Source organism: Sciurus carolinensis, chromosome 1 (assembly GCF_902686445.1).
Source record: "Sciurus carolinensis chromosome 1, mSciCar1.2, whole genome shotgun sequence".
Classification (NCBI taxonomy): domain Eukaryota; kingdom Metazoa; phylum Chordata; class Mammalia; order Rodentia; family Sciuridae; genus Sciurus; species Sciurus carolinensis.
In genome coordinates this window covers 208019512-208045440 of record NC_062213.1, presented here as the reverse complement: position 1 = coordinate 208045440, position 25929 = coordinate 208019512, and the positions used below count along the sequence as shown (strand labels likewise).

At 62.8% G+C, this 25929-nt stretch overlaps 1 protein-coding gene across 4 annotated transcripts in view; it reads left to right on the top strand.

Annotated features, from left to right (window-relative positions):
• Window positions 1-25929, top strand: part of Prkcz (protein kinase C zeta) — an 83223-nt gene that overhangs the window by 30648 nt on the left and 26646 nt on the right. For all 4 annotated transcript variants that reach the window (XM_047550974.1, XM_047550979.1, XM_047550997.1 and 1 more), the window contains one exon: window positions 23119-23204. In XM_047550974.1, coding sequence (XP_047406930.1) covers window positions 23119-23204 — 86 coding nt within the window. The remainder of the gene's footprint in view (window positions 1-23118; window positions 23205-25929) is intronic.

Genomic DNA, 25929 nt, shown 5'->3' with positions numbered 1-25929 from the left:
TCAGGCAGCCGCTCCATGCTACTGAGCTGGGGAGCGGCGGCAGCCTGCTCCTCACTGGCTTCCGTCTGCTCGATGGCAGTTGTGGACACAGGTGACTTTCTTGGGTTTCCTCAGGGTCACACCCAACAATGTGTACAAGTACTCAGTTCAAGTACCTGACCCAGGTTGGTCCTTGGCAGGAATCTGCGTGAAAACAGTTCTCGGGGTTTGAGCAGTGGCCGGGCTGCTGCTGCCCCTGAGGCCACGGCCGTGACGACCAGCGACGGCTCCTGGCTGCCTGAGTGGTCCTGTGTGGCAGGGCTGGGCTCCGACCTCGCCCAGCTGCTGCGTTCTGCAGAGCCCAGGGTGCTGCAAGGGGCGGGCAGCACAGCTCAGGACTGCGCCACATCCACTTTCCTGGAATCCACACCAGGATGAGGCCTGTGGAACTGGCCACCCCCAGGTGCTGGGTGCTCAGTGGCTGCACAGGGACCTGGTGCTAGAAGCCGCTCCCCAAGCTGATGGTCCGCTTCACAGCTGTGGGGAAGAGGGGCCAGGGGCTGACGCTGGCCTGTGCAGAGCGGCCCGCAGGTCGTCCCTCGGCCTGTGTTGGCGTCACCTGCTGGCCTCCTGACTGACGGGACCCTGGTGGAGCTGATGTAAACTCTGACCCACTAGAGGGGTCGGGGTGTTGGGACTGCCCCCCGGCCCCCAGAGCCGTGCTGGAGCCATGAGCAGGGAGGCTGGCTGGGCAAGGCCTGCGGCTCCGGCTGCCCGGTGCGTCCGGTGTGACCGAGCCTCTGAGCACCAGCAGAAGCCTGGAACTGACTAAGCCATGAGGGCACGGCCTCCCGTGAGCGGTGGTGGTGTTGCGGGAAAGTGGCCAGGACCCTGAGGGCAGGAAGGGGCTGCTCACTGCCCTGCCGGCCCGTCTCAGCAGCTTCTCCAAACCTGGGGGATGCTTCGCCTGGGCTTTTCTTTAACAAAAAAAAAATCTGGGCTGGGGTTGTGGCTCAGTGGTGGAGCGCTTGCCTAGCACATGTGAGGCACTGGGTTCAATTCTCAGCACCACATAAAATAAATGAGATAAAGGTATTTTTCCTTCTACTACTAAAAAGATTTTTAAATAAGTTATAATAAAAAAAAATCTGGGATTATGGACACAAGGTGTCAGAATTCAACCTGGGGTGTGACCTGCCCACGAACAGAGCAGCCCCGGGGCCCTTGCATGTGCCATCAGCCCGACGCCCGTGCGGGGTAGTGTTGTGCCCTGGCCCGCTGGCTGTAAGGCATGTGTGCCGGGTGCCTCTGGGCCCCGGAGCTGGTGGCTATGTTGTAGCTGAGAGGGGCTGGGGCTTGGATTCTGCACCAGCACCTGCTCCTGCCCTGCAGCTTCTGGTCCACTGAGGCCAGGTCTGATGTTGTGGCCGGGGCTGACCACTCAGCCTGACCCTGGGCCACCTCGGTGACGCCTGCAGCCTGAGTTCAGCAGGGGGCAGCGCTCACAGGCCAGATGGCCCTGTGAAGGCTCCTTCTGCCAGCGGCCCCTGTGCTCAGCAGTGCTCTGGACCAGCCGCACTGCCGCCGTGTGGGCGTGGCCTCCGTGGGGTCCGCTCAAGTCTGGGCGTGGTCTCCATGGGTCCGCTCAAGTCTGGGCGTGGCCTCCGTAGGTCCGCTCAAGTCTGGGCGTGGCCTCCGTGGGTCCGCTTAAGTCTGGGCGTGGCCTCCGTGGGGTCCGCTCAAGTCTGGTCCTGGAGCCAAGCCCCGCGTGACCTGGCAGCCGCCTCTTCCTCTGGGCGCCCTCCCCAAGGTACTGAGACGCTGAATTAGACAGTGAGTGTGAGAAGTAGTTTGACGTCGTCTTACTTTCTACAACCATCTCGGTGACACGGAGTTTTCCGACCTGGAGCCCTGTTGTCCAGGTACCTTGGTGGGGTCCCCAGGGTGCTGGACTGGATGTGCTGGGAGCACAGCAGGGGAGCACATACTCAAAGGCCCCTGGTTCAAGAGCAGACGTCCAAAAAACCAAGCAGGTTCATACACACAGACAGATAATTAAGAGTTCCAACTCGAGATTCATGCTGGTGGCAGCCACAGAGGGGCCAAAGTGGTGGGTGGGGCAGGACAGGGTGGCACCAAGGAGTGACCGGAGGTGTGCCTCAGAACTGGACAGACCAGCCATGGCAGGAGAGGCAGCCGGGGTCTCAGGCAGGGGGCATGCAGCATGTGCAAAGGCCCTGGGGGCCACCTGCTGGTCAGAGCAGCTGAGGGTGAGGGCAGGAAGCAGGGCTGTGCAGAAGTGGCTAGCCCTCCGCTAGCTGTGCAGGTTGTGAGGCTCTGAGCAATTAGTTCAGTGAAACCTGGATCTGACCTATTTCCTGTTCCAGTTACGTTGAATGTCATCTGTCTCTGTCAAGCTAAATGGGATCACTTGCAAGGAGCAGAAAAATCTTGAACACGCTTCCAAATTAATGCAAGTGCGATAAGGCTGCCTGGGTGGGACAGGTACGCAGGCTGTGCCCTTCGCAGCCGCGAGCAGGGGCCCTGCTCTGGACTGGCTTGTTAAAGCCACAGTCCTGTTCCTTTCGCCTTCCTGGTCCCCTTCCCGGTCTTACAATGCGTGTGGTCATCTCGGCTCCAGCAAACACTGGCTAGCAGCGGATGAGGAGGCAGCCCTGCTGGCGCAGGCCCTTCCCGGGCTCAGCCCGGCTCTCCAGGGTGAGGCTTCCCTGCTGCGCTGGTGCTGGGTGACCGTCTGCAGCAGCCAGGGTTCCAGCTGCGCCCTGCCAGCCTGCCTGTGGATGGTCATCAGTGCAGTCGGGCCTCTGCTGACCTCACCACTACCCTTTCCCTTGGCTTCTCCCTGATCTCTCCCTGATCTCCAAGCCCTGCCTCTGCCTGAAGGCTGTGTCCTCTCCAGCATGGCCGTGTCCAGACACTGGCTCTCAGGAGTCGGTTCCTTGTGGACAGTGTGATGGTGGCCGTGATATGGGGGTCTTGGGTCATGACCAAACATCAGCATCCCTCTGAGCGAGGTGACCAGAAGGTGGAGGCCGTATGCCCAGTAGGAGCCTTTGTGGTCAGACAGGAGCCCGGGCCCCTGTTTGGGAGCTTAGCAGGTGGGCACACCAGGCCTCGCAGGGTGGTGTGGGTGGCGGGACTGAGGGACAGGCCCGGTCATCTGCCAGAGGAACAGGGCCTGCCCTCAGCACCTGCCCCTTCCTGACCAGCAGACTGGCCAGGTGGGGTTGAGGACGGTGTCCAGGATGGCTTCCTCCCCTGTGGAGCCCTGCCCGGGCAGTGTGTTGGCAACCCAGGTACAGGGCTCGGGCAACCGGGGCCCATGCCCTCAGCCTGGAGTGCCCAGTGGGCAGCGGGACAGCCTCCCTCCCAGAACCCTCCTCCGCCATCCCTTGGTGGCATCGGTGTCTGGGCCTCAGGGACCCCAGGCCTCTGACGTGCTCTGTCACTCACACTGCCCTGGACAGGCCGCGGGCGAGTCAGTGGGGAGGTTTTGGTCTTGCTGGAATCCCATGCCAGCTCCCTGCCTCTGGGTTACGCCCCTTCTCAAGGCCTCTGAGACTGGGTTTTGGGGAGATGCCCCCCTTTCTGTGATTGGCAGACCCAAGCAGGGCTGTGGCCAGGCCTCTGTGTGCGGAAGGTGGTGCGTCTCGCAGGGCCCTCATGGCCTCCTACCTTTCTTTCCCTGCCGGTCAGCAGCAGGCCTCCTGCAAGGGGGCCCTGCTGCTGCTCCCCCTGTCCTCCGGTGAGCTCCCCCTGTCCTCTGGTGAGCACCCCCCGTCCTCTGGTGAGCTCCCCCCGTCCTCTGGTGAGCACCCCCCGTCCTCCGGTGAGCACCCCCCGTCCTCCGGTGAGCACCCCCCGTCCTCCGGTGAGCTCCCCCCGTCCTCCGGTGAGCACCCCCCGTCCTCCGGTGAGCTCCCCCCGTCCTCCGGTGAGCACCCCCCGTCCTCCGGTGAGCTCCCCCCGTCCTCCGGTGAGCACCCCCCGTCCTCCGGTGAGCTCCCCCCGTCCTCCGGTGAGCACCCCCTGTCCTCCGGTGAGCACCCCCTGTCCTCTGGTGAGCACCCCCCGTCCTCCGGTGAGCACCCCCTGTCCTCTGGTGAGCACCCCCCGTCCTCTGGTGAGCACCCCCTGTCCTCTGGTGAGCACCCCCTGTCCTCTGGTGAGCTCCCCCCGTCCTCTGGTGAGCACCCCCCGTCCTCCGGTGAGCACCCCCCGTCCTCCGGTGAGCTCCCCCCGTCCTCCGGTGAGCACCCCCTGTCCTCTGGTGAGCTCTCCTTGTTTGACTCTTCTGTCTGGGTGTGGAGACCACAGGCCAGGCCCTTCAGGCAGGTTCTTGCGTGGTTGGCCACTGTGCAGCACCCAGGCAGCCCAGCAAGCCCTGTGGGCCTCTGCTGCCCTTCTGCTGGGGGGAGGGTGGACGGGGCCCTCCTTCAGGCCTGAGCTCTTGCTCCAGCAGTGCCACTGTTACTGGAGTTGCTCTTTCACTCGGTATTGCCTGTCCCTGAGTCCTGGTAGACCAGGAGCCGGGGAGGGAGGGCTACGCAGGACACCAGCCTGAGGCTGCGCAGGAGCAGGACTCAGGTGCGCTGTGTGCCCCAGGCCTGCTGCTGGGCGCTGAGCCCAGGCCCTTGCTGTGTCCTTAGGAGCTTCTGAGCAGTAGAGTGGAGGGTGTGGGCGCAGAGCATGGCAGCTCCAGGAGAGATGGTAGCAGGCGCTGGGGGCGCAGCCTGGCAGGTGGGTGATGGAGGTGTGTGGAGCTGCGCCGTGGGCAGGTGTGGCACACAGGAGGCCCATTGCAGGCTGGCGCCGGTGGATCCTGGATGCCACTCAGCCCCGCTCTGCCTGGGCGCGTGGGCGGCTGGGTGCGGCCTGGAGCCATTCCAGTTGCTTCCTCTCCCTCTTCCGTCTCACACTCCTCCTCCTGGTACCTGCGGACGGGCCTTCTCCACGCCCCAGGCTTGCGCGGCCCCAGGACGTGTGGATCTGTGGTTTCTCCCTGGGCTCTTCCTGTGTGCTTCAGCCTGCTGGCCCTTCCTCCTGCTTCTGTTTGCTCCTTCCTTACGAAGCAGTGCCCAGTGAGGGGCACAGCCGGGGGCACGGGCCCTCCCCACGGGAGGCCTGCAGGGAGGGGCCTTCTCTGAAAGGCAGGGTGTGCGGGAGCGTGACCTGGGGGTGGGGGCTGCCCAGCATTGCCCTACGGAGCCCATCCCGCCCAGCGTCCACTTCTGAGACCAGCGGCGTGGCCTGTGGGGCCAGCACGAGGCTCCCGGGATGGTCTGCAGCTGGCAGGGACCGTGCCCCGCACTGTGGGTCTGCAACCGGGCACGTCAACACGGAGCGTGGGTCTTTGCCACCCCCCATTCCCAGAGTTGCTCTTGGCACTGACGGGAGCTGCGTTTCATTTCACACGTTGATTGAGAAGCAGTGGAAAGAGCAGCCTCGGGAAGCCCCGTCCAGCAGGCAGGTGGAGCGGGGAGTGGACGATGGGGCACCTCTGCCCGGCACGGAAGCGGGCAAGGGCAGCCCCCATGTTAGACAGCTGGGACAGGCCCACCCGAGTGTGGTCCCGGGATTGACGCTGTCGACGCTCATGGAATGAGGTGGTCTGGGAGGTGCAGAGGGTGCAGCTGGTCCACAGTGGCTCGAGAGCAGGGAGGACATGGCCTCGTGGGTGAGCAGGGCTGGGGAAGTCGTCCTGGTTGGCTCATCAGCCTGTCAAGCTGTGGGCTCGAAGGGGGCTCGGAGGCCATCAGCCGAGCATTGAGACTGGTCTTCATCATGACCTCTGTGGCTGAACTGGACTCCAGCTCTGTACAGCTGAAGGGAGGCTGCAGTCAGTGGCCAGGCAGGTGGCAGGGGATGACAGTGGACTCTGAATCAGAGTCACTGAACCTCGGGGCCTTGTGTGCAGGTCCATGTGGTCAGCCTCTCTCCAGGCATGTCCCCAGGACTCAAGGAGCCACCTGCCAACTGGAAAAGGCAGGTCTCAGGTCTCCAGGACTGAATGGAGACCAGCAGGTGTGCCCTAAATTGTCACACCCCGCCCCTCCTCCTCTCCTGGGCAGGTGGACATGGATCAGGTGGACATGGATCCCTGGGCAGGTGGACGCGGGTCAGGTAGATGTGGATCCCCGGCAGGCAGACCTGGACCAGATGGACATGGATAGACTCCAGGGCAGGTAGACATGGTCAGGTGGACATGGACCAAACAGACCTGAACCAGGTGGACCTGGATGGGCTCCCCTTGACTACTGTCACAAGTCAGCACGACTTGGTGGCGTGAAGCCATGCAGGCTCATTTCCTGAGTTTTGGAGGTGGACCTGGGCGGAAGGCAAGATGTGGGCCAGACTGCCTCCCTCTGGAAGCTGGTGGGAGCCGTTTCTTCCCTAGAGCCACCTGCAGCCCCCTGGGGACAGTCCTTGACCTTAGGTGCCTTCATTTCCTCATCTGTAAGTGGAGCCCACAGTACGGCTCCCTCCCTGAGGTGGTCCTGGTGGTCACATGTGGTGACGGCTGTTAGGACACGCCAGTTGCCAGCCGCGCATTGAGCTTCCTGGAGGGCTGACTGCAGGGAGCCAGGGTGGGGTGCAGCTGCAGGTGGAGGCCAGAGGCCATGCCGTGGAGCCCAGAAACTGGAGCCCGAGTCTGACAGGAAGAGTCCCAGCCGCAGTGACGACGGGAGCTGGTCTCGGCTCACACCCACTGCAGGGCAGGGCCAGGCTGTCTGGTTCTCGGCCCTGTTGGTGAGGTCCCAGCTCCTTCTGTTCACAGACCACAGGCCTGTGGGCTGTACTGCTTGACTTGGGGTTCACAGGGCTGGCCAGGGAGCCCACCAGCAAGATGGGGCTAGGTGGAGAAGGGTCAGGGAGGCAGCCAGGTGGGGCCCTGATTCCAGGGGGAGATGTTGGGACACAGGACAGTCTGGAAATATCCACTGGCTGGATGGGTGGCCTGGTCGCTGACTGGGTGTTGGAGACGGCGCCTACAGGGAGGTCCAGCTCTCTGCCACTGTGGCCAGGCGCGGGGAAGGAGCTGTGGCACAGGGGCTCTCTTCCTGAGCGCCGAGGACCCGGAGCCACAGACTGAGCAGAGGGTCTCCCAGGGCCCACCGGGCTCCAGCCCTGGTCCCTGGCCTCAGGCCTGCCCAGAGCCAGCAGGACTCGGCCTCTTCTCAGCCCTGGCACTTTTGTCCTCGACCAGGCGCGTCCTCAGGGCCCCACAGAGGTCCCCGGGCTCCTGGCCACGTCTTCCTGGAGAAGCCAGTCTGCTGCCGCCAAGGTCCTCCTTCTCCTTGATGCTCTCATGTCCGCCCCCACCGGACACTGCCCCCTATCAGGGAAGGGGACGCTCAGGGCATCTTTGGCAGGGTCGTGCTCCTGGGCAGGGGGCAGGGTGGGCATGCCCACAGGGTGGGGTGTCAGGGATTGGACAGGGAGGTGGCCCCGGCCTTCCCCTTGGGTGACGGCCTGGAACTGGGCCCCCACCTGCTCACGTGGCACCCCATTATGGACTGAGGATGAGTAAGGGGACTCTAGTCCATTGGCACTGTGAAGTCACTCATCGAAGTCCATACCGGCCCATCCTAGGCCCAGGTGGACAGTGGAGATGGCACTGTGACACAGTGGGTTTCCCAGGTATTGAGATCCCCGTGGGGAACCTTGACTATCCTGGGTCTCACCTGTCCTTAGGTCTCACCTGTCCTGGATCTCACCTGTCCAGGGTCTCACCCTCCTTAGGTCTCACCTATCCTGGATCTTGCCCCTCCTGGGGTCTCACCTGTCCTTGTTTCTCACCTGTCCTGGGTCTCACCCCTCCCAGGGTCTCATCTGTCCTAGGTCTCGCCCCTCCCGGGGTCTCACCTGTCCTTGTATCTCACCTGTCCTGGGTCTCATCTGTCCTGGGTCTCAGCTATCCAGGGTCTCTCCTGTCCTGGGTCTCACCTGTCCAAAGCTTGGACTGTCAGCAAGGCATTCCCAGTAGGGGATGCCTCCACACAAATCCAGAGGTCAAGGGGGCACTCGTAGGTAAAGGGGCAGCAGCCACATACCCGTGTACCCAGGCAGGAGTGAGACTGTGTGGTTGGCGAGGTCGTGGGAGTGAGGGTGACCAACTCGGAGCCGAGGGCAGGAGGTGGTCAGGCCCCTGCTGCAGCTCCAGCTGGTGAGGGCTGGGCCTAGAGGCCCTAGAGCGGATGGGCAGGTGTGGGTGGTGTGTGGAGGGAGCTAACAGGGCTGGGGGAGCTGGGCTCGCTGAGCACTGGGGGTTTGGTGGGAAAGAGCAGAGAAGGTGTCCTTGGGGACCTTGTCAGGGGAGGCACACTCTACCAAGAGGGTGGGGTCACTGAGAGCCACGGAGCATCCTGACGGGGCCAGGACATGAGCCTCTGAGGTGGTGGGCAGGGCCAGAGGTGGGGGACAGAGGTTCCAGACGAGGACACACCTTGGAGGTTGTAGGCCCAGGAGAGGCTGGTTCTGGGCTGGGAAGGGATGAGGAGGGCAGGAAGGAGCCTGGTGGAGGAATGGTGGGCTGGACCCAGATCCTGGGAGCCCCCACTGCACCCCACAGCCCCTGTGTGACCCCCGGGGCCGCCGAGGACTTGTCGCTGCAAGGGTGGCCCTGCTGCTGTCCCCGGGGCAACATCACCTGCACGCTGGGGGTGCTTGGTCTGCGCCCACCCCCGCCGGCCCCTGTTTCCTCAAACCTGTTTCTGATGGTTTGATCCTTGCTCTGCATCGGCAGATCGCTTGGCATGTTGGTGCATCCGGCTTCTGGGCAGCCGTGTGTCCTGGCTTCCGGATCCCCCGTGGGAAAGCCGAGCTGGGGCAGATGGTCGGCTCCGATCTGAAGAGCGCCAGGGCAGCCCCTCCATCGCGAGGTCCTCTGTCCCCGTGACTGTCACTGAGGTGGCGCTCCTGGGGAGCCCTTTTCCCTTTGCAGTTTTGCTGAAAGGCTCTCACATCTCAGGTATCTTCAGCCTGACCTAAAACAGTCACAGGATCCTTTGTCCATGGCATCTTTTCCTGCCTCCCTGTGCTGTTAACAAGATGGGTAGAGTCTGGGCCAGGATTCAGGAGCCATCCCAGAGGGCAGGAACGGGCTTTGATCCAAGTTTGTCACAGTGCTCAGAAAACATGGCATTGGGGTTACGCGTGGACACGAGCCCTGCCTGGGTTAAGGCAAGGGCCCCGTGCTGGACAGACCCAGCAAACAGCACCCCCAGCCTCTGGTCGCCGTCTGCCAGGCCGCGGTACACGTGGAGTGGCCCGACGGCGCCCGTGCTGAGGTCGTGCGAGCAGCAGAGGCTGAGCCAGGAACGGGACCCGAACCCCAGCAGCCTTTATCTAACCCTCTGCTCTTTTGCCCTCCCAGGGCCTGGGGGCCTGGGGACCACCACCGCTTGGGTGGACATGTCCTCCTCCTTCACTGGGACTTGGCCACGTGGCCAGCAGAGTGCTAAGAAAAGGGAAAAGAGAATCCTTAGACTTGCTGGAGTCGCAGTGCGAGTCCTCGGAGTGTGAGGGGAGCTGTTTCTGAAGGACGGCTGGCTGGGCTGGCCCAGGGTGGCCGGGAGGCCCGCGGCGCGGGTGGCCTGGCCGCTGTGACGGCCGCCTGCTGCAGGTCCCCCGAGAGGTGTCGCAGTGCTCTTTGCTTTGCAGAGACCCATGGAGCTGAAAGCCCCAGGTTTTACGCTGAATGGAGCTTTACTTCAACTAAAAAAAGATTGAGGATGGAGAGCCCCAACCTACAGCGTTTCCTTGAGAAGCCTGGACCCCCAGCACGCTCTCCCAGCCTGGACCAGGCCCTGCCCCTGGCCTGCAGCTCCAGCTCGCTCCGCTGCTTCAGCGTGAGGACCAAGGTGGTCCAGGATCTCACTTCTAACTAGCAAGTCCCTGTATTCACCTGTTTTTTTGTTTTTTTTTTTGTGCTGGGGATCAAACCCAGGGCCTTGTGCACGTAAGGCAAGCACTTTACCAACTGAGCTATATCCCCCGCCCAGGAGCATGTTTTTAACATGAGAGTTTGTCAACGTAAAATCAATGGCAAAAAGGCGGCAACCCTGCCCTTCCTGCGACCCCAGTGCTCCTGGCTCCTGAGTGTGGTGGCTGTGCCTCCCTCCCTCGTCCAGGCCAGGCCCTGACTGCTGCTCCCAGCTTGCTGGGCTCTGGGGCGGCTCATCCTGACCCATGTTCTCTGCCTCAGTCTGCCCCAAATCCGGGGCAGAGCAGGCGGGGAGCACCAGGGTGTCAGCCAGAACAGGATGTGACTGGGTGACCGGCAGCGGCTTCACAGCTGGATCCGCTCTGATCTCTCCTCAGTCTGTTTTGTTGCGGTAAAGCTGCATTCAGCGTAAAGTCTGGGTCTCTCCAAAGCAAACGGCTCTGTCTCGCCTCTTGCGGGATCTGCAGCAGGTCACTGCGCCCAGGCCACCCGCACCGCAGGCCTCCTGCCCTTCCTGGGCCTCTGTTGCTGAAGACAGCCTTGTCTGTGTGGCCTCTCTGTCCTGAACCTGTGCTTCCCATGAGCCGTCCCGCAGGCCGGATGGGTGGTGCTGCCTGGTGTGACTTCCCACGCCTCTGATCCGCTCCGCTCCCTGGGCCTTGCGCTCCAGCGGTGGGCTGCTGCAGACGTCCAGGGATGTGCCGTCCCTGTGCCATGTGTGTGTGCCTCGGACAGGAAGTGCAGGTCACGGGCTGTGTGTGTCTACCAAGCGCTTTCCCAAGGTGACGGTACCAATTCATGCCGCACTGTTTTCTGAAACCACCTGCAGCCGTGGGGTGCCCTGTATTTGGTTCAGTTCTGATGGTGAAGTGCAGACCCCACGGGTGGAGGACTCAGTCCCTAAAGGCAGCCTGGCTTGAGATGCCCCTCACCAGCCTAGGTGACCACTGTTCCGGCTGCCTGGCTCTGAGTCGGGGCTCCCACAGCCCCTTCCTGAGCTCAGTTCCATGCTAGGGTGGCTCACAGGGTTCAGGGGACACTGCTCACTGCCACTGCCTTTCATAAGCATGCGACTCAGGAGCAGCGGATGGAAGAGCTGGTAGACCGGGCGCGTGGGGGGTGCTCAGAGCCTCACCACCCTGCCAGCCCCCGGGGCGTCTGCCAGCCCAGAGCCCAGAACCCCAGGGGATCCGCTGAGGTGCTCACGGAGGTTCCCTTACAGAGGCAGATGGACCCATCACTGGCCACCAGTCGTCTGAGGGGGTGGCTGCCAGTCGTTAACATACAGGACAGGAGCGTCTGGGGTCTCAGGCTACTCCCCTGGGTGTGTGCGAACTCCTCTGAGGCAGGTCTTCCTGCGTGCGTGGGGGCTCTGTGCTCACCAATGAGCAGACGTGAAGCTGTGTGGACCGTGCACCCTCAGCACCGGTAAGATGGAGTGCGTCTCTGATGTTCCACGCAATTTAGGGTCCTCTTTTGTGAAGGTACCTGCGCAAATCCGCCTGTTTGAAAACTGAGTCACGTCGACAGACAAGAGTTATAACAAATTTACTTTAGAGACCTTCTTGGCCTCCTTTGCATTTCCAGAATTGAGCAACACTCGATACCGTGGAGTGCGGTCTCCAGCAGCAGAGCAGAGGGCTGCAGGAAATGCAAGCAAAGAAGGAAGAGCAGGTGTGCGTTCCAGAGTGGTCCCGTGTCATGAGACGGTTGTGCTGGCTGAAGCCGGCCGGCCGGGGAAATGGGTGGTTCCCCCAATTCCTTGGAACTTTGGCGTGGACGACTCCCTTTGGTTTCCATCGGGTCTGCTGGGGTGCAGCACAGGCGCGTAGTCCAGTGTGGCCGCCTGTCACCTCTGATCAGACCGTTTGTCTTCCTGGGTTCAGGGCACTCCCACGCACTCTGCAGACGAGACCGTTATTTGCGTATTGTGAGCCTCTTCTCTTGGTGGCTTTCCTTTCACCCGGTGGTGATTTTTGGTGAACAGAAAATAAAATCTCACTTTACAGAAGACACTTCCCCGACCCTGGGTCCTGAACATAACCCCCCACGCCCTGTTCTGCAGGTTTTAGTGAGTCCTCTACTGCTGGGCTCCCGAGAAGCTCCCATGTGGCGGGAGGTAGAGTCCGGTCATTTCCCTGTGACCATTTGCTGAGGGCCGCTCTTTCCCTGTTTCAGGAGACCTGTCATGAGTCAGGCTCTGGGCCTCTTCCTGGCTCCTCTGTGCTGCCTGCGTTGTTTCAGCTCCTCGCGCTTGACGGCTGTTCCAGCTCTCACCCGGGAAGGTCACGTCTTCAAGATTGCCGTGGCTGCTCTCCACCCTTTACCTCGCCGCACAAAGCCTACTGTTGGCTTGTTGGTTTCTAGAAGCTCAGTGGGATATTTTGTTTGGAATGCATTTGAACTTGGGGGTCGGCGAGGAGGATCCGTACCTGCACAGGGCCTGGCCCTGCTGCCTTAAATGCTCCTGCTGATGGCCGCAGTCTTCTCTGGAGTCCTGCAGGCCCCTGCCAGGATGGGTTCCTGTGTGTTGTCTTGTATTTTCGTTGTACTGGGGATTGAACCCTGGGTGCTCTACCACCAAGCTGCATCTTCGGTCTCTATTTTTTATTTTGAATCAGGGCCTTGTGTAGTTGCACAGGCTGACCTTGAACTTGCACTCCTCCTGAGTCACTGGGATTACAGGCCTGGCCCTGGCATGGACTGTCTTTGAGGTTTCCTGGGAAGGGGAATGAGGGCAGGGCTTGGGACTTGCACCCTATGGGCTTTGCACAGCTGCCAGAGCAGGGATGTCGCCCAGGTGTGTCCGTGTGCATCATCCTCTCAGGAGTGGACGGGTGGGCCTTGTCCCAGGTACACAGCTGGTGCTGCCTGGGGAGCTTTGTCCTCACAAGGTGTGTGGGGGTGTCAGACCTGGTTCCCGAAGTCCAGGAGGCTCAGAGCGAAGGAGATGGATGCACAGCAGAGGCAGAGAGGCCACGTCTGAGCCTACCTTCACCCACCTGACGGGCCTTTGCAGGTGCAGTCGGGCTTCTGAGTCCTTGTTAGGTGAATCCAAGCAGTGTTACTTGGCTAGTTTGCTCCCCCGGCTGCTCGAGGGACGTGTGCAGGGCCGTGTGAGCTTGCCCCGGCCCCGCCCCTGCCCCGTGGCGGCTGCAGCAGCCCCGGCACTCTGCCTCCCGCTCCCGTGGCTCCTCACAGGAAGGGCCACTTCCTCAACCAGCAACAGGCCCCTCACCCTTCCTTGTCTTGTTCCCGAGCACCCTCGCCTTTCTGAGCAGTGTGGGATGGCGCGGTGCCCAGCAGCATCCTCCTGTGCCGTCTCAGGTGCAGCCTTTACACTCCCCCTGGAGGCCTGTGGCGTGTCCATCTGTGGACCCCTCATCCTGTCAAGGAGCCTGCCTTTCCTCCTTGGTCTCTCCACGGGTCCGGCCTCTTCCTCTTCGAACCCTGGCTTTGGAGTCTGGCCAGCCTCTGTCTCCCTGGTGCATGCAGTTCGCTGATGCCCTTTGGTGTTCATGAAGCAGAGTGGCCTCTGAGTTTCCTGCTGGGCCATGCGGTCATCTGGAGTTACTCTTGGGATGTGCTGGTTTTACAAAATGAATTGCACATTTCAAAAGACCTCTAAAGGTTTTATGGAAGACGAATGTTATCTCTGACTTATTTGGAAGGATTTACTAGTGAAGCCCTCTGAACTTGGAGTTTGCTCCGTGGGACTATTTTGAGTGAATGACAGGTTCAATTTTTCAAATAAAGTCAACGTTTCAGACTTTGTCCCTCTTCAGTCCCTTTGGCGACTGGCGTCCTTGGGCCCTGGAGCCGGCCCACCTGCTCCCTTGACCAGTGCCCGAGTCTCTGATGGCGTGTGCTGGAATGCTGTTCTGACCTGTTGGCCAAGGTCCCCACTCGTCCTGAGTCAAGGACTCGTGACACTGGGGTGTGGCTGGGCACAGGTGGGTCTCTGCTTGTTGGCAAAATGGACTCTCAGAGCTGCAGATAGGATCCTCTTCTTTCTTCCTTTCCCTTCCTTTCAGCGAGCTCCTCAGCCAGCCCAGAGGGCCCCAGGGTGGCCATGGTGGCGTCCTGGGAGTGCCTGGCAGGCCTGTGCAGTGTGCCTGGGGTCCCGCCAGCCCGAGGAACCCTGGACTCCTCCCGGAGCAGGCAGGGTCACGCTCCTAGCTCCCCTGCCTCCGCGGGTCCTGTGGCTCCAGAGGACGGAAGTCCTCAGTCCTCGCCCGGCTGCACCGCGGGGAGGGAGCCATGGTGCCTGTCCGCTGGGACGCACGGTGCAGGGTCACGCCCAGGGGCTGGCTGGCACACCAGCAGCCCGAATGCTGTGGGTGGGCTCACCTTCCGACTACCACGGTCACCCTTTCCCGTCTTTTTCTTCTTGGTCTGCTTCTCGTGTCCGCTCCTCCGGCTTCAGGGGAGGGTCCACCTGCTTCTCCTTCAATTGTGCTGGTCCTTCTGCCCTTGGCTCTGTGCTGCCGCCTCTGGTTTAGGCCGAGGGTCTTATCACCCGGGAGTGCTGTCTCTGAGGTGGGTGGAGAGTGAGTGCCGCTCTCCCGGGCGGGCTCTCCCTACCCCGGCCCCCACGCCTACAGCCCGCGTCCATCCCCCCCAGGCCCTCCTGTCCTGCAGCTGCTCGCGTGCTGCCCGCTGTGTGTCTGCAGCCCAGGAAGTTCACAGGAGGGTTCCTGCTGGCTGTGCCGACCTCTCACCGGAGCCCTAGGTGAAGGCCTGCCCCAGAGCCCTCCGTGCTGTCCTGACAGCCTCGGGTCAGGCCTGGGGCGTGGGCCCTCCTACAGCCGTCCAGTGGACACCATTGTCCGGCCTCCCCAGGACACTACTCTGTAGCTGCCCAAGCCCCTTGAGTAGCATGGCCTGGGGTCTGCACAGGACCTCCGCACCCCCCACTGGCCTCCAGTCGCCTGCAGGACTTGTGACCCCTGCAGCAGCGTTAGGCCGCTCAGTGGGCTCTCGGGGGTCATGGCCAGGTAAGCACCCGGTTAGTGCGGATGGCCCTGACTGCCAGCTCGATGTGCAGGACCCTCGGGCACCGGGGACTGACCTCTTGGCCGCTGGCCTGACGGTCTGTCTCTCACCCGAAGCTTCTGGTCCGCCTGACGTAGTCCTGCGGATGTGTCAGAGTCCAGACCTGTCCTCCTGCTGGCCGTCCACGTCCTCCCAGCTGTTCCTTTCTCGCCGCCCTTCTTTTCTCAACCCAGGGTTCTTTGCGTTTCTTTTAGCACTGACTTGCTGACAACCGACTGACAGGTTTTTCTTGTGCGGAAACACGTTTTTCTTCTTTTTATTCAGCACCGAGCCCAGGGCCTCACGAACACTAGGCAGGCGCTGCACCAGGGAGCTGCAGCCCAAGCCTGTTCACTACGCTGCTAAGGCTGGCCTCCAGCCTGCGATCCTCCTGCCTGGGCCCCCAGTGACTGGGATTGCAGGCCTGGCCCGTGCCCAGCCACCCTATTATGAGACCCTCCGCTGGGCGTTGGGACGTGGCAGGTGGTGATTTCCTTTTCTCAGTTTAGTGCATCATCTGGTGACTTTGTCATCTCTGCTGGAAAGTCACCTGTGGGCCTTGTTCCTTCGGGGTGACCTTTTCTTTCTCTTCGGATCCTTTAAGACAGGTTGGCGCCATCTACTTCGGCGGTCTCGGGGAAGAGGGGAGACATTGAATTTATCTGAATTGAGGTGTGCTTTTTAAATCTGGGGCATGACGTCTGTGTCTCGGGGTCTTGTCCTCGACCATGGGGTTTAGGGTTTAGCAAAGCCTCACACTGGTGCTGACCTTCATGCTGACCTTCAGGGTTACTGCTCCTAATTCCCTTTCTCCTGATCTCGAGAGCGGCCAGGAGGGCAGAGGTCAGACCAGAGGTTAGCTCTGGGTCTGGCCTGCTGGGGCAGCACCTTCCTTCCTCGGTTCCTTCCTCTCAGGGCCGTCTCCCAGGCCTGTCCATCACCTGTCCATCACTGCTTTCTGGAAGCAGCTGCGCAGGCTCCTGGTGGGAGAGGAATGTGGCCTCAGGGTGGCTCTCACTGCTCCTCGGGTCTGACTCAGGTGACACAGTTGAGTCTGGACCTTCCACTTCAGAGGGGATGCTGGAGTGAGGTGAGATTGGGGCCGTCCGGATGGAGGGAGTGTGTTTTGCACGTGAGGGCGTAGTCCGGGGGCCGTGGGGTGGGACGTTATGGACTGAAGCTTTGTGCCCCCATGTGTTGATTGGGGCTCTGGGGGTGACTAGGCTCCTGAGAGTGGGTGCCCAGGTAGGATCAGTGGCCTTGGTAGAGACCCCAGGAGCTGGCCCTCACTCTTGCTCTACCCAGGGGGACATGGTGAGAAGCCCCCGCTGCACGCCGGGAGGGCTCCCTGCCTCAGACCCCCTGACGAGCCCTGGTCCTTTCCTGTGGCGGCCCCGCCCAGGCAGCCTGGTCCTGTCCTCGACGCCTGAAGCCGCAGGCCTTGTCTCCGTAGCCCTGAACCCCCGTTTTTGTCTGCAGCAGCACCCCAGACGTGGGCCCGGGGCACGTTCTCCCTGCCTGCTCATCTTCCCACCCTTAGCTGTCCCCCGTCTTCTAAGGGTCCCGCGTGACTCTGGGATTGGACCCAGGGTGCTCTGCCACCAGGCACATCCCCAGCCCTCCAGTCTTCGTTTTGAGGCAGGGTCTTGCTGGACTGCTGAGGCTGGCCTGAACTTGCCGTCCTCCTGCCTCAGCCTCCCGGCGCACCTGGTTGCAGGCGGGGCCAGCGCCGGTCAGCACAGCGCCTCTTTGTGTCCCAGCCTCTGTCCATTGTTCTTGAGGAGAGCGGGGCTCCTGGCTCTGCCCTGTGTGTTCTGTGTCCACGGAGCGCGCTGTCCTGGTGGGGCTGCCTCGCTGCAGCGCCTCTGCCTGGCGTGGGGCTCCGTGCTGGCCACCCGGCCTCGGCTCCGGGTCTGTGGGAGGTGGAGCTGGGGAGCGGGGAGCAGGGGCGGTCTGTGGGCGTCCTGTTAGTAACTCTGTTGCCAGGTCCCCGGCCTGGAGAGGGGTGTCCAGGCTGAATTTGTGCGTGACTTCCTGGAGGCTGGCACGATTCTGTAGAAACTGGACGCTGGTTCCCAGCCATTTCCGGAAGCCACAGTCTGTCAGGACAGCTTAGGCTCCTTGCGACATCAGCTCCTGCAGCAAGCCACGTGTGGGACTGTCGTCACTGCCCCGACGTCTCAGGCTCAGTGACCCGAGGCATCTGGTGACAGGGCTGGGGACCCACAGGCAGCCGCCTCCTCTGCAGCACTGGCCACGGTCCACTGCCTGGGAGTGCCCGCTGGCCCTCCCCACACCAGTTCAAGGAAGCCCCGTTGCTTAAGCATTTTCTCATTTTAAGAATCAGAGATGTTGGAGGCTGGGGCAGGGAGTCACAAGTTCAAAACCAGCCTCAGCAACTTAGTAAGGCCTTAAGCAACTGAAAACTCAGTGAGACCCTGTCTCAAAAATTCAAAAGGCGGCTGGGGAGATAGTCAGTCGGTAGAGTGCTTGCCTTGCATGCACAAGGCCCTGGGTTCGATCCCCAGCACGGCAAAAAAACAAAAACAAAAAGTAAAACAAAACAAAAAATTAAAAAGGGCTGGGGCTATGGCTCAGTGGTTATGCACCTCTGGGTTCAATCCGTGGTATCAAAAAAAAAAATTCAGAGATGCGATCCCTCGGTGTGCCCTCTGTGGATGTGTCCTGTCTCCTGTCTCCTGCTTGGGTTCCTGGCAAGAGTGGGTGGGACCCTCTGGGGGGCCCGTGGTACAGCGTGGAGCTTCTGGGCTGCTCTGGGGGTGCCCTGCTGCTCTCCCCACCAAGCTCACCCCAGGATCCCTTTACCCCCGGGGCACCTGGCCCGTGCCTTCCCGCAGGTGGGGCTGGTGAGGCCCAGGGACCTCTACCTGCTGCCCAATGCCCCCATGTGGCTCGTGTCCCCACTTCACCAGGCACAGAGAGACGCCTCCAAGTCCCGTGTCCTTCCTCAGTGGGAAACTGTGGGGGGACAAGGCTCATTTCACAAGTCTCAGCTTCAGAACCACAGGCTGGCGGCAGGGGGCCCCGGGGCTAGTCTGCTAGGGGGTGTCTGTGCTGCCTCGGGGCCCCAGTGAGCGTGCAGGTGCTACCCTCGGTTGCTTGGCTGCAGGCAGTGGGCAGTGGGCAGTGCCCAGAGAGTGGCCTGGGCTTCTCCTGCCTTCTCTGGGCACTCACGGTGTGGCAGCTCCCCAGGCCCACCCTGCCCCACCCTGTCAGCCTGACGTGAAGTCACTCTGCAGCCTAATTGGACCGTCTGGGTCACATGACTGCCCAACTGTGACATCACTGGGGAATGCCCTTCTCTGATTGGTGTGGACCCCCCCCCCCATGAGAATCCCAGGGCTGGGGCAGGACCGCCTGGAGAAGCCAGGTGAACTAGGAAGTCATGGCCCAGCCTGCACAGTGGTCTGTTTCCAGGTCCACAAGGGAACCTGAGGCTCATGGCAACAGGCCCTCGTGCACCCTGCCCTCGCAGCCCTGGCCCTCACCGCTCAGGTGCACCTCCTCGCCACACCACTGTGTGGGGTCACCTGGAGGCCACCTGCAGGCCACAGTCCCTGGGGTGCTCCTGGGCTGCCCTGCCCAGTTGCTGGCAGGCCCACCGGTCTCCAGCTCACTTTGCTCTCTCCTGGGCTGTTTCCCTTCCCACGTGCTGGGGCTGGGCCCGTCCTGAGAGCCCCCAGCGGGACCTGCATGTGGCCTCAGGGCCACCGGAGGACGGACGCCAGAGAGAACTCGCCCACAGCCACCTCGCCTTGTGGCTGCTTCCGCACCTGCCATGGTGGAGTGGCTGTGGGGGATGTGCCCTGGGCTTGGGAGTCCTGGCTGCCCACTGCCCCGCCCAGCGCCGAGGCCCTCAGCCTGCCCCTCCTGGAGATGCCCTCTCCCGCCTTTCTTTTCAGCCGGAGGCCCTTCAGTGGCTGGAAATGCAGCCACCGGCCCTAGCCCCTCGTCTCAGCCCCAGCCGCGCCTCCTGCCCCCTGCACTTGACCGGTGCCTGCCTGGCCAGCCTGGTGTAGAAGGGCCAGCCTTTCTTGTTCACAGCACCCTGGGCACCAGCTCTGAAGGACCGTGGTGAGGACTCCAGCCACGGTGGACATGGACGAGCACAGGCTCGTGCAGGCATCCTGGGGCTATGTCCAGACTCTTTGTGGGCCTCCAGCGAGGCCAGTGCCCGGGTTGAGGCCCAGTGTGGTCCATGCCAGGCTCAGTCACTCCTGAGCACCCAGGTCACCTAGCAGCTGGATGCAGCCAGCAAGCGCAGGGAACTCTGGGGTTGGTCTGTCACGAATGGACTCGACTTCCAGGAGGGCTGGACACCTGCGGTTGGATACCTGAGAGCAGCCACCACTGTGTCCCCTGAGTCAAGTGTGGGAGATGCTGTGGGGGCCTGGGGCCCAGTGGAGGTGGCCGTCCCAGAGGGCCTTGAGCCTGGGGGTGGCACCTCTGGACTGCTGCAGGAGGCCACCGTCCTGAGGTGGGAGCACCGGCGGGCCCCAGCCCGGGCACCGTGGGGCAGGGCCCGTCCAGCGAGCCCAGAAGCCCTCCGGTGCCAGCTGGGCCCGCTGCTGGGCCCCCGGCCCCGCCCCTGCGGGCCCTGACCTGGGACGGGCCAGGTTGCTCTGCCTGCTGCCGGCTTAGCTCTGCAGAGCTCCTGCCCCAGCAGAGTGCTGGGCTGCTGGGTTGCTCTGGGAACAGACTCCTCACGCCTCCTGCAGCGGCCTAATTATAGCGCTCAGAGGCTCCTCCGGGGTCAGGGCTTCAGGATAGAGAGGAGCGGCCCACGCTTGTCCCACCCGGCTCAGCGATGGTGCCACCCAGGCAGGTGGTGGGCTGAGGCCCCGGGCACGCGCCATGCCCCAGCCCTCTGCCCCAGCCAGCGCTGGGCCTTGACCTCACCGCCGAGCTGAAGGGCTAACCTGCCATGGGCAGCCCGTCCACTGTGCCCGTCCAGGACCTTGGTGGAGACCAGCTGACTAGGTCCAGTCCCCCCACGGAGGCCCCCCAGCGCACCTGGGCTGGTCTCCAGATGGGCACGCAGCCACCCTCACCAGGGGCAGCCTGGGGTCAGGGCTGTGCCCAGAAAGCTGCCCACACGTGTCCATCTCTGTCATAGCACTGCCGCTTGAGTCAGGAACAGCACCGTCACCTTCCAGGCCACACCCACGTTGGACAATGCGACTGGTCTGCATGGGGTGTGGGCAGCTGCGTCCCCATGGCCTGGGGCAGTGCCCAGGTCTCAACCCCTTCCCATGTCCCAGCCCAGAGCCAAGCGGACTCTGGCTGGGTCCAGGGCGACCTGCACTTAGGGACCTTCCCATGGGTCATGCCGGGTGTGGACACCTCCCGGATGGAGCAGCCACAGCCCTCAGGGAGACCTGGGCTGAGGAAGGCGCTCGCCTGGGTCAGGACCCGGGCGCTGTCCCACCTGGGAGAGACCCTGCGCAACCGCCTCAGCACCGTGGGGTCGACAGGGAGACGCGCCACCCGCCGCCCCTGGGTGGGGCAGGCGAGGAGTGGCAAATGGGGCAGGCAGGGGCCCAGCGAGGGCCTGTGGGGACTCTGGCTGCAGCCCCGCTTCTGAGCTGCTCTCAGAAAAGCACTTCTCTAAGGAAAGCAGAGGGGCAGCAGCGAATGTGGACTGAGCGGCCGGAGGGCCAGCCTTCCACTTTCAGCCTGCCCAGGCCAGGCGGGCCGCGGCAGCAGGCGGTGTGGACATGGGAGCTGCCCCACCACCTTCTGAATCTACAGTCACTAAATGACTGCAAATAAAATGTCTCCACAGATTTTGGGGGATTGAACCCCTGAGCCACACCCCCTGTTTTGTGTTTTAGAGACGGGGTCTCACTGAGTTGCTTAGTGTCTCACCATTGCTGAGGCTGGCCCTGAACTCAAGATCCTCCTGCCTCAGCCTCCTGAGCTGCTGGGACCACAGTGTGGCCACGCAGCTGGCTAAGGATACGTTTTTAAACTGAGGGATGCCCAGCTGTCTCTGATTCAGGCCCTGTCCCCAGCGTGGGTCGGACGCCCCAGGGGCTCCCCTGCTTCACCTGAGGTGATGCTGGGCCGTGGCTCTGACGCTCCTCCGGGGGAGCTCTGCTCTGGGGAGCTGGTGGGGAGGCGGGGGCTGGGCACGCCCTCGGGGCCCAGAGCCCTGCATTCGTCAGCGGCACCCGCAGCCGGCCCTCGACTGAGGAGGGAAAGCAAACTGGAAGGAGCCGGCTCACTTGTTATGGGGTGAGGAAGCCCCGTGTTGCAGGCAGGGTGGGCTGTAGACTGGAGCAGGCTGGCCTCCGGCCGCTGTCCTGAGACGCGCCTGTCCTCTCTGCTTCTCTCTTCATTCACGGCCACCCTGTGGTGCCCCGCCAGGCTGACCTTTGTCACCTGCACTTTGCAGTGTGGCCCAGGTGCAGTGGCCTTGGCTTGGGAAGGTGAGTGTGCTTGGCCGCCGGCTCCTGCTTTTTGTCCTCGGCCTCCCTCTGGTTAGGACGCTGCCTGTGCCTCCGGGAAGGAAGTCGCTGTGTCCCTTCTGTGGTGCCTCAGGCCCTTTGCTCGCAGTTGCTGGCTCACGTGTGGTGTGGGGCAGGTGCCGTGGTCCGGGCCAGCTGCCGAGAGAAAGCGCCACCCCGAGCCGTGTGCGTCACGGGACCTTGCTTCCTCCCGGGCAGGAGGCTTTGAGCTGGCCCCGGGGCTGTGGGAAGCACCCCTGGGCACCCTCTGTCCGTGTCCTCCTGTCTCCGGCTCCTCCTGCAAGGACACGCATCCCATCAGAGCAGGGCCACCCTGAGGCCTCAGCTCCAAGTACTGTCCCCGGGGCCGAAGGAGGCGCGTGGGGACACCCAGTGCCAGTGGAGCTGGGCTTCCTGGCCGTGACCGGCGAGGGTGCTGTGTATCTCCGTCACCTGTCACCACTGTGCCCCACACGCCGGGCTCTTGCAGGTTCTCTGTCCTGTCCCCTCGGGGCCGGCTGCTCAGTCTGGCCTCTGCTGGGTGCTTTGAGCCCTTCCTCTCCAGAGGAACCTGAGGGGTCAGCCCTCAAGGAACAGGCGTGTTGGGCAGAGGAGCCAGAGGACGGGTCCTGGTCTGTCCCTGCATCAGAGCCTCCCCCAGCGTCTGGATGTGGGGGCAAGACATGTCCAGTCCTTGTGGGCAGAGGCTGGTGGGGCTCTCCAGCCTGCTCAGAGCCTGGAGGCTGATGGGCCTCCTGTGGTCCCCAGGCCCGAAGCCCGGGCGGACGCCGGCTGGACGGCAGAGCCACTGTCTGGGCGTCTCCTCCGAGGTGGAACTCGGGGGTCAGGTGACACCAGGCTTCGGGCATGGGAAGCCCCGTGGGGCCTGCAGAGGACTTTCGGCCCCGTCTCCCAGAGGAGCCTGGCCTCTTGGCTGGGCCGTGTCCCCTGTTTAAAGGGAGAGGAGCGGGTTGCTGCGACCTGCTGTGGCCGTGGCCAGCCAGGCGGGGGTCTGCTCATCCTAACGGCATTCCGTGATTCCCTCCGGGGTGCCGGTGGCCTTTCTGCTGGGCTTGGGTCCCTTTGCCATGGGACTTTTTTGGGGCAGGGCTCTCCGTCGTCTGTGGCAGCTCTGGCCGTGCCTGCCATGAGGCCCACGACTCTGGCCGCCACGCTGTCCCCGCCAGTCTGAGTTATTTGAACCGTGCTTTTGGTCACTTGCGATTTGCCAGGTTTGGCTTTCCTGTGCCCGGGTGTCGGGCCAAAGGGGACTGGGCAGGGGGCGCCGGGCCTCGTGAGTCACCGGGCCTGGTCAACAGCGGCCACCACCTCTCTCTGCCTCCTGGGCTGGTGGCGCCGTCCACTCAGTCGGCACTGTTTACACACCACAGCCCATTTGAACCAGGCCCTAGGTGGACACGGGGCCTGATTCTCCTGGGGGGCTGGAGGGTGGGCAGGACGGAACATGAGCCCGTCTGTGGGCGGCACTGGCCTCCCCGAGTCCTGCCGGCCCTGCAGGGACACCCTCTGCTCCGTGCTGTCCATGCCTCGGGTCGTGTCCCCTCGTCATGGGGAGGCTGGGAGCAGGCTGTCCCCACTGTGCCCTGGGCAGGGGGCGGGGCCACAGCTGCGATGCGGTCCTTCACGCCTTTCTCACCTCCTTTCCAGAGTCCGTCTACCGCCGGGGAGCCCGGAGATGGAGGAAGCTCTACCGCGCCAACGGCCACCTCTTCCAGGCCAGGCGCTTTAACAGGGTGAGTGGCCTCCGCGCCTGCTGCCTCCAGCCCAGTTTCCTGCCAGCCAGGCTCCTGTTGGCAGGCCGTGGGCAGGCGTCCAGGGCCATTCTGAGTCCACGGGGGCCCATGGTGTCCCTCCGCCTTCCCCGTGATGTGACCCCGATCGGTGCTCAGTGGCTCTGAGGGCCTGGCCTGCTTCGTCCAGAGTGGCCCTGAGAGCCTGTAGGCAGCCTCGCCTCCCCTGGGCTCGCGCTCTCCTGGGACCGGGGTCCTCACTGCCCTTCCCAGGGACACGCTGCCCAGCTTCCCTCCTTCCTCTCACGATGCTCCTGTGCTCTCCCTTCACCGTGACGGTGGCGCCCAGGCTGCGAGGGGCCGGGCGCCTGGAAGCACGGGGCTCCCTGCGGCCCTCACTGTCCTACCCTGGTCCCCACGCTGGGCAGAGGCCCCGCCCTGAGTGGCTGCGGCGACCTCTCGGGGCCTCCGTGTTGCTGGCTGGTTCCAGCTGCGGTGTCCTCGGGCAGGGCCCACCCTCTGTCCTGCCTGCAGGTCGGGTGACGGTGACGGGCGTTTGCAGTGAGAGCTGCAGGGAGGCTGTGTGGGCACCTGGGCCGGCGGCAGCCACCGCCAGCGTGGGCTCCTCTCCCTCTGCTCCGAGGCAGCCCAGGCCAGCCCAGCCCTCAGTGGGCACTGCCCCTGCTCTGGACCGTCCCCCAGCCAGCGTGGGCTCCTCTCCCTCTGCTCCGAGGCAGCCCAGGCCAGCCCAGCCCTCAGTGGGCACTGCCCCTGCTCTGGACCGTCCCCCAGCCTCCGGGAGGTCCTGTGGACCTGGGCCTCCTGCCCCTTGAGGCCAGCATGGAGGAGTGCAGAGGGTGCTAGGCTAGGGGACCCGCAGGCCAGCACCTGGGAAGATGAGCGGGTGCTGCTGGGGCCCCTAGACTTTCGGGAGGCGGTGGCCTGTGAGCGCAGCCCTGGCGGTAGGCCCGGGGGCCCACTGGGGGTCCCCCACTGCCACTCAGGATGTACCTGAAGTGCCTGCTGGTTCCTCCTGACTCTGACCGTGGCTGTCCCGCTGTGTGTAGCACTCTGGGAACAGGTGGGGACAGGGACAGCCCCTTGTGGCTGTGTCCCCACACGGCACACAGTAGGTACAAGTGAGACGCAGGTTTACCCTCTATTATAATTAATGATTGAAGGAAAATCACTGGGAGTCCTGGGGTCTCCGCTGGGGACAAGAAGAAATGGGGGGTGTCTGCCAAGACGGAGGAGGCCTCTGGGAGCCCAGGCCAACCGCAGGGGACCGTGGAACAGACCTGTCACCGAGCAAGAGGCAGGGAAGGTGACAAGTGCCACGTGGAGACTGCAGGGCAGGAACGAAGGGCCCTGGCCCTGCTTCTGGGCCGACCAGCAGAGTGGACGCAAGCTTCACTGTGAGCCAACAACAGTCGGGGCCAGCGGCCAAGGTGTGCAGAAGTGGACATACACAGCCCAGGGCCTGTACCCGCTGCCCCCACATTTATCTACAAATGGGCAACTGACCAGCTCCCTCTGGGGCCAGCAGCTTCTCTCTGCTAAACCTGGGAGCCTGCTTGGTTCTGGTGAGAGGCGGCGTCTCTGGCAGACCCCACAGCCCACCACCCAGCATCAGAGGATTCTCGAAGCCCTTCTCTCGTTCCTGTGTCTGACTGACTGGTTCTGCCAAGACGAAGCTCACACCCACCCTCAAGAAAGGCAGGGCCCTGGGCAGCACCAGGGCTGTTCTGCAGGGGCGGGCAGGCCCTGAGTGGCACGCCTGCCCCAACAGTGAGCCAGGGCTTGACCCCTGGGCCGCCTGGTGAGTCGGCTTCCACTTTGCCTCCCCTTCGGCTTCTGAAAGGAAAAGGTTCAGTGGGAGAGTCATAGGGAGAGAACCCGTGGGTGGCAGTGTGGTCCTGAACCCCATGATGTGGACAAGGTGCGGCCGTCAGTGCAGGGAGCTGGGACCCTCAGGGACCGAGCCTGTCTTGTGGCCGGGAGGGATCACCCAGCCAGCCATGTGGCTGGCTCACATCTGAGTGAGTGGCAGGTGTTGCAAGGTTAAAAAAAATCCCAAGAGCTAGAAGTGAGCAGGGATGGTGGCCAAGCCTGCCATCCCAGATCACAGTTCAAGGCCAGCCTGGGTGACTCAGTGAGACCCTGCCTCAATTTAAAAGGTCTGGGGATGGAGGCCACAGGACAGCATTTGCCTGTTAAGCTTATGGCCCCAAGTTCAATCCCTAGTGCTAGCACTACTGGCCCCCCCCAAAAAACAACCACTGGAACACTGGTAAAGAAAACAACCACTGGAAGTGATGCAGACTGGTAAGGAAAAACCAGCCAGCAGTGACCAGCCTGGATGCTCCAGATTTTTGCAGTTTCCAAACAAATTAAAACAAAAACCATACAGAAAAATGTTGATAGCAATTAAAACCCAGAAGACTAAGAGACCAAAACAGCTCAGTGGTCAGTGATGAGACTCGCCTGCAGGTTTGCTTCCACCAGGACAGAGCAGGACCTGGTGGTCCTGGTTGGCCGACGTCAGGGGCGTTAATGCCCAGGGAAGCGTGTGTGCTGCGGCAGACAGGGCCTCCTTTTGGGTGCATAGGAAATGTGCAGACGGGGCTCCTGTCTGTCCACAGGGAGGGACACGCCACCCACAGGTGTGCTACTAAGGGAGATCTGCCCAGTTTCACAGGAAGTACCTGGAGTCCCTGCAGACGAGCCA